At 43.7% G+C, this 15,114-nt stretch overlaps 1 protein-coding gene across 1 annotated transcript; it reads right to left on the reverse strand.

The window, feature by feature from the left end:
• Positions 1–9,053: 9,053 nt before the first annotated feature.
• Positions 9,054–11,846, reverse strand: LOC148923640 (uncharacterized). Its single transcript, XM_089061565.1, has 3 exons — positions 10,782–11,846; positions 9,417–9,503; positions 9,054–9,134 (listed from the first exon to the last, which is right to left on the reverse strand). The coding sequence occupies exons 1-3, from the start codon at positions 11,844–11,846 to the stop codon at positions 9,054–9,056; spliced, it is 1,233 nt and encodes a 410-aa protein (XP_088917691.1).
• Between the last annotated feature and the right edge of the window lie 3,268 nt (positions 11,847–15,114).

The raw sequence follows: 15,114 nt of genomic DNA on the forward strand, positions 1-15,114 counted from the left end.
CTCTGATTTTATTGGGCATTTATGGAAACGAATTGATTTTCGGGCCAGATAGTGGGTCAAATCTGGGCCCAACTCAATTCATTATTTATAGTTCGATTCCGCGTAGTAACGACTCTTGCAATATATATTACCCGTTCCATAAAATTAGAGATTTTAGAAATGACACGGAAATTAAAAAAAATTGTCAATTGTGTGAAAGATGGAATAGCATTGTTCGTTGTCGAGTCCACCTTATTACAGTAAAAAAATTTAAAAATAAAAGTGAACTAATTGTAAAATAGACTTTTTTCTTGAGATGAAGGGAGTATTTTTTTAAAATACTCATTCCGTCTTATCATCATTACTTGAGTTGTTTCTTTTTGACCAATTTTCTATCGAACTGATTTAAATTTAAATCAGATATACTGCTAGGTCAGTTAAATGTATCTCATAGCCGGCCACCCGCTCTAATACCTTAATAGGACTCCTAAATAGAATGCAAAAAACAAAAAGGATGCAAGAATCATTAATACTACTCCTAGCATATTGTATTATGCTCTATAATGTTCACTTAATTGTTTATAGGCTCCAATTCTAGGTGTACATTGAAGGCTCCGATTCCTCGCCCACAATTGACAATTCCATACTATTTCCACCCTCCATAAAAATAGTCTCGCTTGTGAATTTTAATAAGAAATTTGGTAAAGTAAGAGAAAAGATAAAAAGTAGATAAAGTAAGAGAGATTAAGAAAAAGCAGGTAAAGTATAGGAGAGAGAAGAAAAAATAGATAAAGTGTGAGAGAGAAACTTTCTATTTTTTGAAATAAGACTAATTTTTTATTGATATCTAAAAATGACAAAATGTGACTATTTTTTATGGACGAAGTGAGTACTATATAAGTCATAACAGAGCTGATTCACTTGGATTTTACATGGTTTTAGAGAGTAGTTTTACTTGGTTTTGATCATATATTGTGTACTTTGAGACATGGTTATAGCTACTTCTCTATTATTTCGGTATTTGGACCATTTTGTGAAGAATGTGTAGAAAAATGTACAAAACATATGGATGTGCAGCTGCTCAGTGTTCGAGACAGCTTTTCTAGAGATTTTCAAGTCCGATTCGCATGTAATGCATACCATTCTCTTCGTCTTCGAAAGAGCTTCGCGTGGATATCTTAAACGTCTCAATCGGAGTTCGGTAGAAGAAGTTATGGCCATTTTACCAAGACTGAGCGGAGCAGTGACATAGCTGGCGACCCGCCAGGTTCGCATGCAAACGAACCTGGCGACCCGCCAGCAAAAGACGAGAAAAATGCCGTAAGCAGCTGGCGACTCGCCAGCTTCGACGCACACCCAACCGGGCGACCCGCCAGCTTCGTTCAACAGTTTATTTCGGGCCCAAAGTCAACCCTAGGTATATATATGCCTAGGAAACGCCTCCAAACAGAACTTACACGCCTTCAACCCCAAAAATACTACTTTTTCACCTAGGAAGAAGAGAAGAACGAGCAGAGGATGAGTATTCATCGCAAGATTGAAAACGAGACCTCCAATCTGCCCAATCCAATTCTAGGAGTTTCTACTTTTAGTTTTATTCTTGTTCAAACCATATTTTTGAATATTTCTTTGAATATTTCTTTGACTTTTGTGATGAACATGAGTAGCTAAATCCTTCATAGAGTTCTATGGGGGAGATACAATGATTCTTATGTTTAATTGATTTCCTTTTTCTATGCCTTGGCTCATGTGGTTATTTTGATTTCTTCTGTGCTTATACATTTATTTAACTGATCACCTTATAAATGCATGTGGGTTTTACTACAAGAACTGAGAAGTGAGTAGTTTAATTTGAAAGAGAAGAAATTGACGTCTTCGCCAATATAGTCGAGAGATTTGAGCCTTTGAATGAAGCTAAGTATCTTAGGAGCTATTAGGAGTTGTTGCCTTAGTTCTAGGAAGGAGACTTCGCTTCTAGGTAGCAATCTACAAATTATATGCTTTGAGAAATAATATAGTTTTACCTTAGTGATAGCTTAATAACCCTTGAGACCCTTTGTTGGCATATTTAGGAAGTTAGTTGAGCATAGGATAGTTGTTATCGATCCCGTAGGATTCTACCCTTCTCATCCTTGATCTACATCCGTTTTCTCTTATTTGTTTTTAGTTCTCTATTTGTTTTTAATTGTTTTTACCTTGCTTTTAAGTAGATTCAGAAAACCAAAATTCCGATTCATCTAGATAGTAGTTGAGGTTGGTTCGTGGTAATTAGGTTGACACTCATTGTCTCTGTGGATACGATACTCTTTGCTTACTATTTGCTACATTAGCCCCGTACACTTGCGGGTATACTTGTGTTAAAAATAAGTTGAGTCAAGTTTTTTGCGCCGTTGCCGGGGACAATTTTGTGTTACTATAGCCTAATATCGTGATAAATATTAAGATTACTAATTTAGATTTTACTTGCTTTATTTTTCTTCTTTTTGAGTTATTCTCACTTTTTTGTTTTTCTTTTTAGGTTGTATGCTCACTCGCTCTAAAAGGCAACCATTAGAGTTATTCGATCCTGAGATCGAAGCATCCAACCGAAGGAGAAACGCTCAGAGAAGGCTCAACCAAAGGCGATCACTTTCGCCTCTTAAGAGAGAACCGCTTACTCCTGTTGCAATAACAATGGCGGACAACGAAGAGAACAATGCACCACATCCAGATCCGGTAGTCCAACAACTCCAATTACAACTTGCAGATGTGGTGAAACAGCTGAAAGAAAAAGAGGAACAACAAGCCACAGTGCCAGTGCAAAACATGTACGCTTACAGAGAGGTAGAGAACCCACCAATTGGCAACGATGGGATCGATGCCAATCATTTTGAGCTCAAGCCAGGATTGCTTAATATGGATGAGGCTAATGCTTTTGTGGGGAAGGCCAATGAAGATCCCAACAAGCATTGAAGAGCGTGATCAGTGTGTTTGCTTTGTCTCTTCCTAGTGCTTGTAAAATTATCAAGCCTCCTAGATCCAGCGAATCGACTAGATCACAGGGTCTAGGAACTCGCGGAACTGGAGAATCTCGGTCGTTGGATACACAAAACACTCCTTCAAAACCCTCAACCACGAATACTAAAATTTAGCACAGGGAAGTAGGGATCGATCCCACAGAGAGAGATGCGTAATAAATATGCATAGAGATCTGGAAACTATTTTTGGTTTGGCTGCTGCCACGCATTTTTGGGTTGAGGAAATTAAACTAAGTTTGGAATTGAACTCTGCTATGCTAACAGCTAGATCTAGGCAGAAATGAATATTGCATGAAAACTAAGACTAGACAATCACTGGATCTAAAGACTCGTAACTAATTTACCTAGACCAGGGAATTTAAAATGCAAGCGGGACCCAAAACTGAAAAGGCAGATACGGACGAAAAGAAAAGCTGCAGAATAACTAACTAAAGCATCAACTGAAAAAAATAAATAAATGACTTCATCTTCTCCGACGGACTCACAATAACACTCGGTAAACGTAATAGGACGCGATTCAGAAGCAAACAACCAGATTTAAAACAAGCAGGTGACATACGAAAAGATAACAGAAAAAATCTACGCTACTAGACGAAGCCAAACAGAAACAGAACATAACACTTGAAATTCATGCACAAATCTATCTCCCCTGCTCAGATCCAAAACTCGGATGCTAAATCCACCCCGGATCCAAGCATCCGACTCAAAACTCCAACCAAAAACAGCTCCATAACAACAGATTTGGATTCTCCACAAATCAACAACAACAAATACAGATCAACAATCAAACTCCCAGATCAAACACCATGTCGACAGAGAAAATAGCTCAACATAAATCAACTCCAAAACAGAGGAAATGAAACCAACAGAAATGCATAGGAAATTTAAACAACATCAACAGCAGATTCGACTCCCGAAAGTGAAGTTCGAAAAATCAAGAAACAACAAACTGAAATTTAAATGATTGTATCTTCGCCCTCACGCGGACGGTGTTACGTCGGAACTACTGAACTAAAAAACGACTCCCTTAACCATCCCGAATTCCCATTTCCAAGTGTGTGTGTTTGAGCTAAGTATGAGCAAAAGTTCTCTCCCCTTTTTTTCGTGCTGCATACTCCTCCATTTATATGCGTTGAGGTGGGGCCCAGCGAGGTACAGATAGACCTTGTTGCCCTCAGCTATCAACTCCCTTCCTCTAGCCTTCTTTTCCTTCAGCTTTGATCAATTTCTGCTCTGTTCCTCGCTAGACTGTTTCCTCCAGTATCTCCTGGATCTAGCGCTTTATCACACACCTGGCTTAATCAAACATGTTAGACCCAGCAGAAATGTGATGCTTTTCACTATATAACCAATGCATGAAATTAGCCTTATCAAACTGCTCACACTTAGACCATACTTGTCCTCAAGTATAAAGACAAGAGAAAAGAATAAGGCGAATTTCTAAGCATGGTTATCCCTTGACCGACTCTACAGACTCTAAACAGACTCCTAGACTTAGACACAACCGACACAATTTTAGACATTAAAATGAAAACACATAAACATTTAAAACGAAAACACATAAACACATATGCATGAACTGGCTTCAAATTTTAGGCAACCGTCCCCACAAGATTAAGGTCAATCCAACAGGCTGCACTCCTCCAAATAGGCCTTTTCCCTTCCTCTACCTAGCCAATCTGTCAGTTCGTCAAGATGGCCTTTTACTTCCCCAATTGTTGGATTCACTCGATCACTCATTCCTCACCAGGGATGTTAGGACCAACTCTCTCTTATGTCATCGCCATACCACTGAAGCGTCAGGTTATGAGAATTTTCTCCTTCTAAACTCTCCCCCTCTTCTAAACTTCATCCAGCTTATACCTCCTTAATTTCCTGGACTTCGTCCAGCTTATACCTCCTTAATTATACTTCTTGATTTTACTTCCTCTGGACTTCGTCCAGCTTATCCCTCCAGATTATCATTTATTTTATTATCTCCTTCCTAAATTCTTCTCCTTCAGCATTCAGTGGCAGCCCAGTTACATATGTTAGCTCGAAGTTATTACAGGCTTATAACTCGCTTTTAAAGTAGGGCTTCACGACTGAGTAAGTAAAGGCGTTCTCTATCGTTCTCACTTCACTCAGATTGGCTCGGCTTGTTAAAGAAAAAAAAGGCTTCTAAGTTGGAATACCCCCTATTTTCAATTACTCTCACTAAGGGAATCCTGCCATATTATATTCACCGGTTCATGCGACTCAAACAACTAGACCTAACGACTCCTATATCAAAATTGCATTGACTCCTCTCCCCCTCCCCACTTCACTCAAGCTTGCCCTCAAGCCGTCGTCGTGAAGGGGAAATAGAGAGATCAATGCAAAACAAGCAAACAAAACTTCTCACACTTAGACCGAGCATCGGGCTAAGTGGGAGAAGATAAAACAACACAGAATAAACAAAACAACTTCTCACACTTAGACCGAGCATCGGGCTAAGTGGGAGAAAAGAAAACAGAACAGAAAACAGACAAACAAAACGTAAAGGAAAAAAAAAAAAAGTAAATGTTACTTGGTCATGGGGTGGTGTTCACTTCTGGAGCTGGCTCCCTCGGGAGCCAGAATGTGGTGGGATTCCGGGGCGGGTCATTTTCACCTTCTTCTTTGCTGGCTGATCCAGCTCTTCCTCTGCTTGTCCTGTCTGGGTGAGTACCGACTTCATCACTTGGGGCTTTGATTTGGGTGGGACTGGAACTTGCTTGGGAACGATCGGGGTGGTCATCTGCTGGAGTGACTTGACGGAGGGACTGCTCTGGATGGGCTTCTTGACCTCACTGCTTGACCCAGGAGTTGCCTTCGTCTGGGTCAAGGGGAGCGTTTGCTGCATCCACTTCAACATCCTCATAGAGAGCTCTACTGCCTCCGCCACTCGTTCACTTTGTTTGGCGCATTTCACGGCCAAATTCTCCACATTGTCCCTCAAGACCTTCGCTTCCTCCTGATTCCCGTTCAATTCTTTCCTGATCCCTCCGAGTTCCTTTACCATCTCCTTCCTCAACAACTGCATCTCCTTTCTCACTTCCTGGACTTCCTTCCGTAGCTCCTCAATCTCTTCACTGGGCATGGTCTCCTCGGCTTCCTCAGGCTCTGCAGTCCCCTTATCTCCCAATGAGTAGAAAAGGGTCTCGGCGCCTCGAGTCTGTAACAACCCCTTGTTGAAAAAATAATCAACACTGAAAACCTCCGGGGGGTCGCACATAACTATCAAAGGAGCGGATTTGGCGATTTTCATATCAATATTCCGCTGGAGGTAGGCGCCGAGAAGGTGGCATGTGTACATATGGCGCGCAGGGTTGCTTGTCATTTGATGGCAAGCCTGAGCTAGCCAATATCCGAGGTGCACCTTTATGCCCTTTGCCATGCACCATGTGAAGTATAGATCGGTGGTAGTAAGAGCGGCATTTGCTGTTCCCATCAAATTGTAGCTTATGAAGGTCTGAGCGAAACGAAGGATGCGGTTTTCGATGTGGGATGCCTTGGAATAACTGGATTTGAACGCTCCAGCCTTGGGGTGGGTGATCAGGTCCCATGCCGTTTGCACCTTAAAGCCCGGCGTGTTCTTGGGTGCACCGATCATCCTCTCATTCCATTCTCCTTCATCGTCCTCTGCCTGTGTGAACAATCCCATTCGCAGTGACCACTCCCGGATGCTCATCTCATACTCTTCGTTGAAAAGCCGGAACGTTATGGAGTCAGCGTCCAGATCAGTAGTATTTTTCAAACGGAAAGTGGAGAAAAACTCCCTTGCTAGATCCATTGGTACCCTTTCTTGGCTGTGTCGCAGTAGCCACTCGAATCCTATCGAAGAGATGCAGGCGCGGAACTCCTTGTCACACGCGATCATCTTAAGCTCCCTCGAGCTATACTGCTTCCCGGATTTGGTCATCTTTCCGGTACCACACCTTTCCTTGTACACCGCGGCCCTTTTTTGATCGTCAAACTGTCTCATCGCTTCCAGTAGTTTCTTCGTTAGCCAGACTTCCGGACGTCCAGGAACAGGTACTCCTTCAGCTTCTTCTGATTCATAGTCGGATTCAGGGGCAGGCTCGTCTTGTTCCTCGGTTGAGGGAACGTCAGCTTCTGAGGAAAGGGTATCCTCAACCTCCTTGACAGAGGGAGCTTTCCTAGACCGTGTAGACATAGTCGCCGTGCCCTTTCCTTTTCTCGCCCTTTCTCTCGTCAGGCGACGCTCTTCCGCTTCCGTCCCTTGCCCAGGGGACTCATTTTTCCCTGTATCGACTAAGTCGTCTACCTCATCAAGTAGGCTTCTCCTGGCCAGTCTCCTTTCTGTCCTCCTATCCTCTCGGGGTTCGTCTGCATCCTGGTCGTCCACCAGGTCCACAATCAACTTCATTCCTGCGTCCACGTCCTCTGGTACTTCAGCCATCTGCAGATCTGCGTCTGCAAAAAGTTTGCCCCCTCAATATAAACGGGGTCCTCCCCCCTGACATCGCCCGGGGTTGTCTCCTCTTCCATGGCTTCAGAGGTTGAGACTCTGAATTCAGCCGGACTAGCCATAGCAAAGGTTCCTCCCTCCATATCGTTATCACCCTCAGATTTAGGGTTTCCGTCACCCTGCAACTCTGTCTCATCCACCTTCCCGCCGTTCGTTGGTTCACCCTCCTCATCGCCCGCCTCCTGCGAAGCGGTCTCTGCATTTTGTGGTTCAGAGTTCGGCTCTCTCGCGTCTTCATGAGGCAATTCTTCTTGAAAAACTGAGGGTTCAACCACCGAATCCTCTGGAATCGACGTTGGTGGAGTGGCCGCCGCGGATGTCATCAGATTAGCAGAAAAGAGGGCATATACTTCTTTTGCCTTCTCGACGCTCCCCAATTTTTGCGTCAATTCAGCTAACAACGCTGGGTCGTACTCCGCTTGGTGCGAACTTCCAGTGGGCTTGGCTGATTCCATCGCTTCTGAAATTAGACAAGAATTTGGTCGATTTTGGGTTAGGGTTTGTATTTTTTTTTTTAGAGAGAGGGAATGACAGTAGAGAGAAAAGAAGAGCAAATTCAGTTGAGTATGTGGAGAGAGAAACGACGGTTCGCTCCCCTTTAACTGAAAAGGTGATGCGGTTGCAGACGTGACGTCAGTAACCGTACGCCTTCCATAAATATCGGTGATTTGAATTTCAAATTATTTTCTTCCCTCCTTAATCCTTTCCTTCATGCTCTCCTTCCCTAGTTGATTTCCCTGATGTGACCCTATACTAAGAAAAGATGAAGACGCCAAACTCCTTGGTCAAGATTAGAGTACAAGATATAGATTCCCCTTGGAGCCTGGTGTTTCGAAAATATTTTTTTTTTTTTTTGGAAATTAAAACTTTTACTTTGTTTGGATTTTCTTAAGTTTTTCAAAAGCAATCAAACTATTTACAAATTATCTTTGAGTATTCTCGAAATCCCCTGGTTCAGTATTTAAAAAAACATAAACATTTTCCTTGACCCAGGAGTTTATCGAGAATACTTCCTTGCCTGACTAGGCGACAACCGAGAGTGCACGTAGTGGCATTTCCTCCACTACGCACAACTCAGAATTATCCCTATAGACTTTTAATCTATGACCATTAACAAGAAAAGGAACAGAGTTAGAGGCACTTCCCTGGATTTCTACTGCTCCGTTTGTGCGGAGGCTAACGATGGTATATGGGCCAATCCACTTAGACTTCAACTTCCCTGGCATCAGCTTGAGCCGGGATTGGAAAAGGAGCACCTTCTGTCCAACATGGAGTTCCTTGACCCGGACATTCCTATCATGCCATAGCTTCGTCCTTTCCTTGTACCACATGGCAGACTCATACGACTCCAGCCTCATTTCCTCCAGTTCTTGTAACTGCAATTTCCTTTCTTCTTCGCAAGCCATAGGCTTCATGTTCAACTCTTTTACTGCCCAGTACGCCTTGTGCTCAATACCCACGGGCAAGTGGCACATTTTGCCAAACACAAGCCTATAAGGCGACATTCCAATAGGTGTCTTAAAGGCAGTCCTGTAAGCCCATAGTGCGTCACCGAGCCTCTTACTCTAGTCCTTCCTTGACAGGTTAACCGTTTTCTCCAATATCGCCTTGATCTCGCGATTAGATATCTCCGCTTGACCGTTAGACTGAGGGTGGTACGGGGTGGATATTCTATGGTGAACACCGTATTTCTTCATCAGAGCCTCGATGGTGCGATTACAGAAATGCGTTCCTTGATCTGAAACGATTGCTCTAGGAACTCCATATCTGTTGAAAATATTGGTCTGCAGAAATTTTGCCACTTCTTTTGATTCACATGTCGTTGTGGCCTTGGCTTCTATCCACTTAGACACATAATCTACTGCAACCAATATATAAGTATTCCCACAAGATGACGGAAATGGTCCCATGAAGTCCATTCCCCATACATCAAAAACTTCACAAACAACCACCGGGACCTGAGGCATCTCATCCCTCCTAGAAATTCCCCCCGTCTGTTGGCATCTCTCGCAGCACTGGCAAAATTCAAATGCATCTTTATTCAATGTTGGCCAGTAAAAACCACTATCCAGGACCTTCCTTGATGTCTTCCTTGGTCCGAAGTGACCTCCACATGCCAAAGTATGGCAATGAATTAGCACGTCCTTTTGTTCCCATTCGGGAATGCAGCGCCTAATCACTTGGTCTGAGCACATTTTCCACAGGTACGGATCATCCCAAAAATAGTATTTGGCTTCGCTTTTAAGCTTCATCCTCTGGGCTCGGGAAGCTTCTTCTGAGCTTGGCACTTCTCCCGTGACCAAGTAATTTGCCAGATCGGCGAACCAGGGTTCTGCGTTAAGTGTGCGCTTTCCTTTATCAGATTCTCCAAGACCGGTTAATGCCAACACAGCTTCCCAGCTTATCGGTCTAGGGAGTCCATCCAGACAGTACAAATGCTCTTCGGGAAAAGCATCAGGGATGGCCTCTTTTGTTTCCCCTTGATGAATCCTACTCAAGTGATCGGCCACTTTGTTCTCCGTTCCTCTTTTGTCCCTTACTTCCCAATCAAACTCCTGCAGAAGCAATACCCATCGGATCAACCTTGGTTTTGACTCCTTCTTAGCCAGTAAGTACTTTATTGCTGCATGATCCGTGAAAACAATAACCTTTGACCCAAGTAGATAGGGTCGGAATTTTTCAAATGAGTACACGACAGCCAACATTTCCTTCTCCGTGGTATCGTAATTTTTTTGAGCTTGATTCAGCGTTTTGGACGCGTAGAAGATCACATAACTTTTCCCGTCTATCTTCTGCCCTAGGACGGCTCCCACAGCGAAATCACTCGCATCGCACATTACTTCAAAAGGGTAATTCCAGTCTGGCGCCCTGATAATTGGTGCGGTCACGAGTCTATCCTTGAGCAACTGGAATGCCTTTTTGCATTCTTCATCAAACACGAACTCCACATCGTTATGCAACAAATGAGTGAATGGTTGCGCAATTTTTGCAAAGTCCTTGATAAACCTCCTATAGAAACCTGCGTGACCCAGGAATCCTCTAATTTCTTTTTGACTTGTGGGGTAAGGTAGCTTTGAAATCACTTCCACCTTTGCCTTGTCTACTTGAATTCCCCTATCAGAAACTACATGACCTAGGACAATGCCCTCGGTCACCATGAAGTGACACTTTTCGAAATTCAAAACCAGGTGCTTCTCTTGGCATCTTTGCAGCACTAGGTCAAGGCTGGCCAAACAAGTATCAAACGAGTCTCCGTATACGGTGAAGTCATCCATGAATATCTCGATACATACCTCCAGCAGATCTGAAAAAATACTCATCATACAACGCTGGAACGTTCCCGGCGCATTGCATAGACCAAATGGCATCCTTCTGTAGGCATAAGTGCCAAAAGGGCATGTGAACGTGGTCTTTTCCTGATCTTCTGGGTTGACGTAAATCTGGAAATAACCGCTGTATCCGTCAAGGAAACAGAAATACTGTTTGCCAGCCAACCTCTCTAGCATCTGGTCAATAAATGATAAAGGAAAATGATCCTTTTTGGTGGCCTCATTCAGTTTCCTGTAGTCAATACACATCCTCCATCCAGTAACCAGTCGAGTAGGCACCAACTCGTTTTTATCATTTTCTACCACTTGTATTCCTGATTTCTTAGGTACCATGTGAACCGGACTAACCCACTCGCTATCGGGGATGGAGTATATGATTCCCAGGGACAATAGTTTCAAAACTTCCTTGAGTACCTCCTCCCTCATATTCGGATTCAGCTTCCTTTGTGGATCACGTCGAGCCTTTGCCCCTTCCTCTAATCTGATGTGGTGCATGCAAAGATCGGGGCTGATGCCAATGAGGTCCGAAAGTGTCCATCCTATGGCCTTCATGTTCCTCCTAATTACGTCCAGCAACGTACTCTCTTGTTCCTTAGTCAAGCAGCTGTTGATTATCACTGGACAATTTTCCCCTTCCTCTAGGTACGCATACTTGAGATTCTCAGGTAAGGTTTTCAACTCTTTCTTTGGTGTGACGGCTTCCTGAGGCAGGGGGTTTTTCTCCATACCTCTTGTCGCTATTCCCTCTAGACTTGTTCCTTCGTCTGGGCTCTTCCCTAGAACTGACCCTGCTGATTGGAATGACAGTGGTTGTTGGCAGAATGCCATGATCGCTTCATTGATTTGGTCGTCCGTCATGTTCCGAGTAAAAAAAGTTTCACACCATCCTGTCACCTCCTTCTCCACAGCTTGGCTTAGCTCAGAATTGTTAATCTGTTCCTGCATTAACTCAGTCTCAAGATATTCCTGGACCAGGGGGTTAATTACATCCACAACATGCAAATTCTCAACATCGAGTGGTTTTTTCATCGATTCATCAATGCTGAAGGTGTACTTCTCCCCATGATAGTCTAGGCATATTGTTCCATCAAACACATCAATAATAGTCTTTGCGGTGCGAAGGAAAGGTCTTCCCAACAGCACCCCGCTAGACTCAGCCGATTCATTATCACTCATTTTTATCACATGAAAATCAGCCGGGTACAGGAAATCATGCACTCTAACTATGACATTTTCCAACACTCCCTCAGGAGAGATGCATGTTCTATCGGCTAACTGAATTACCACTTTCGTATTTACCATGCTAACTCCCACCAATTTTTTATATATTGAAAGAGGTAAAACATTTATCGATGCACCTAGATCACACATGGCATGCTCAATTTTAATATTACCTAGAGAAATAGGGAGAGTGAACATACCCGGGTCTGTGTATTTTGATGGCATCCTTCTTTTCTGTATCACTGCGGACACACTTTCTCCTATGACAATCTTCCCATCAGGTTTGGTTTTCCCAGCTATGAACTCTTTGATGAACTTGCTGAAAGTGGGTATCTTCAGAGCTTGTAAAAACGGCAGGTTAATCTCCAGCTTGCTAAATATTTCCACAAAATCCTCCGGATCATCCTTCTTTTTCTTGGCTTCCCCTCGGTATGGAAATGGCTTTGGTCGCTTCACTGCATTTGTGGAACTCCCTGCGGGGGCCTCACTAACCTCCCCGCTGCCTTCTTTACTCTTTAATTCAGGTTCTGGATCAAGGAAAAATGGGTCACTTGGTCGAGGTAGAGATCCCCCTAAATCTCCCTCCTGGAGGTCATCCTGAACAAGGACTTCTCTGGGTCTAGGGTTATCCCCTTGAGACTCTCGGCTTCTTTTCCTCCGATCACCTGTGAAGGTATCTTTTCATCACTCTCCAGCGTCGGTCCTTCATAGCCTCGTCCGGATCTCAAAGTGATTTGACTAATGTTTGCTCGGTCTGGTGGCTTGACCGTGGCAGACAGTCTTCCTTCATTTCCCCGCATTTCATTCAACGATGTGGCTAACTGTGACATTTGCTTTGCCAGCATGTCCATGGCAGACTTCTGCTCCTTTTGAGCATCCTGAATTTTGTGCACCACGTCATTGTTAGCCTGCATGTTATTCTGCATGTGTTGCTGAGAGTTGACCAGGTCATGCACCATGTCATCTAGATTCCTCTGAGGCCGGTAATTTGTTTGATTTGAACTGGAACCTTGATTCTGACTTGTTCCAACAATCTGGTTCTGGCGATAGTTTCCCTGACCTCCCTGATTGTTGTTGAACTGATTTGCTGGACCTTGGTGATTTTGTTGGAAATTTTGATTGTTCCCCGAAGTATTCCTTTGATGTGGGGGCACATAGGAATTCCCTTGGTTATTCTGTTCCTGCTCCAGTTATTCGGCCCTTCTTGATTACGGTAGCTCCAGTTATTCGGCCCTTCTTGATTCTTCCCTGACCCGTTAGAATTATGCTGCGGTCCTTCCTGATTCCGGTTGGGCCAATTCTGCTGGTTCTCCGCTGGACCTGGGTATTGCAATTGCAGTTGTTGGTTTCCTTCAGCCCACCTAAAACAAGGGTTGTCCCTCCATGGTGCATCTTTAATCTTCCACTGGTTCCAGCTTGTATTTTGATTATTTTGGTTCCAATTCCCCATCGCATTTGCTTGAGCTTGAAGTTCTCCATCGGGTGATGGACTGCTATAGCATTGGATTTGATTTTCCTCCTGACCAGGGGTATTCTTCCTTTCAATGGCATTTAACAGTGCCTTCTCCAATCGATCAATCCTGTCTCTAACCCCTTCTCCTTCTTGTTCCTTAACTGCATTCGCTGAACTTCTCCTCATGATGGCACGCGGGTTATCATACGCTTTCTTCGCGTCAATTAATCTTCCCAGAATTTAGCGCGCTTCACTTGCCCTGTTCTTGGTAAAATTCCCCCCGCTCGAGGAATTCATTAAGTCCTTTGATTCAGGATTTGCTCCTTCATAGAACAAATAAAATGTTTCAGCCTCCATCATTCTATGATTAGGACAAGCATCAAGCAGTCCCTTAAACCGAGACCAATATTGGCTTAAAGACTCATCGTAGTCCTGCTTGCATTCTTGAATCTCCTTTTTGAGAGCATTCGTTTTGTTGGACGGGAAAAAATAGTCCAGGAATTCCAGTTTGAAATCCCTCCACGTGGTGATTGAGTCAGGTGGAAGCCTCAGCAACCATGTGTTGGCCTCTCCCTTTAAGGCAAATGGAATCGCACGCAGGCGGTAGTCCTCCTCAGTAGTTTCGTTGGGCCTCTTCTGAATGCTGCATAGCTTGCTGAACTCGTTCAAAAATTCGTAAGGACACTCGTTTCTCCGCCCTGAGAATGTAGGTAAAACGCCAAGCACATTTGTTTTAATCTCAATAGATCGCTGGCGCTGATTCGACACTATGGCATGGGCTGGCTCTCCATCCAGATGTGCAGTGAGTGAACCAATTTCTGGGTCTGTGTCCACTACGTTTGCCATTACAGATTCCTCTTCTGAATGTTCAGTTTCTGATGACGACTGTGGATCCTCTTTCCCCGATGAATTCCACTCTTCTTCGCTTCCTGATTCACACGGAAGCGGATCTACTGTTGACAACCCTGATCTGGTAGTAACGGCGGATGTTGATTCCTTGACTTGACACCTCAATTGGACGTTCCTTGACCAAGACGGGTTACTCCAGACTCCTGACCATAAGCTTTTGCTCATAAACTGTCAACAAAAAGAAACACAAACATTAAACTATATACACCAAATCTCTAGCGTGAAAAAAAAACTACGCCATCCATCCCCGGCAACGGCGCCATTTGAAGAGCGTGATCAGTGTGTTTGCTTTGTCTCTTCCTAGTGCTTGTAAAATTATCAAGCCTCCTAGATCCAGCGAATCGACTAGATCACAGGGTCTAGGAACTCGCGGAACTGGAGAATCTCGGTCGTTGGATACACAGAACACTCCTTCAAAACCCTCAACCACGAATACTAAAATTTAGCACAGGGAAGTAGGGATCGATCCCACAGAGAGAGATGCGTAATAAATATGCATAGAGATCTGGAAACTATTTTTGGTTTGGCTGCTGCCACGCATTTTTGGGTTGAGGAAATTAAACTAAGTTTGGAATTGAACTCTGCTATGCTAACAGCTAGATCTAGGCAGAAATGAATATTGCATGAAAACTAAGACTAGACAATCACTGGATCTAAAGACTCGTAACTAATTTACCTAGACCAGGGAATTTAAAATGCAAGCGGGACCCAAAA

The sequence above is a fragment of the Salvia hispanica genome, chromosome 6 (genome assembly GCF_029641045.1).
Source record: "Salvia hispanica isolate PSC_SH4W2 chromosome 6, Shi_PSC_v1, whole genome shotgun sequence".
NCBI classification, from domain to species: Eukaryota; Viridiplantae; Streptophyta; class Magnoliopsida; order Lamiales; family Lamiaceae; genus Salvia; species Salvia hispanica.

Excerpts from the sequence above, each read along its gene's own strand:
- LOC148923640 (XM_089061565.1), bottom strand. The coding sequence starts at position 11,846 with ATGAAAAAACCACTCGATGTTGAGAATTTGCATGTTGTGGATGTAATT. Across the intron at positions 9,504-10,781 it reads TTTTTTCAGATCTGCTGGAG|TGCTGCGAGAGATGCCAACA; the intron begins GTATGTATCGAG and ends GAATTTTGCCAG. Across the intron at positions 9,135-9,416 it reads TTGTTTGTGAAGTTTTTGAT|TCTAACGGTCAAGCGGAGAT; the intron begins GTATGGGGAATG and ends TACCACCCTCAG.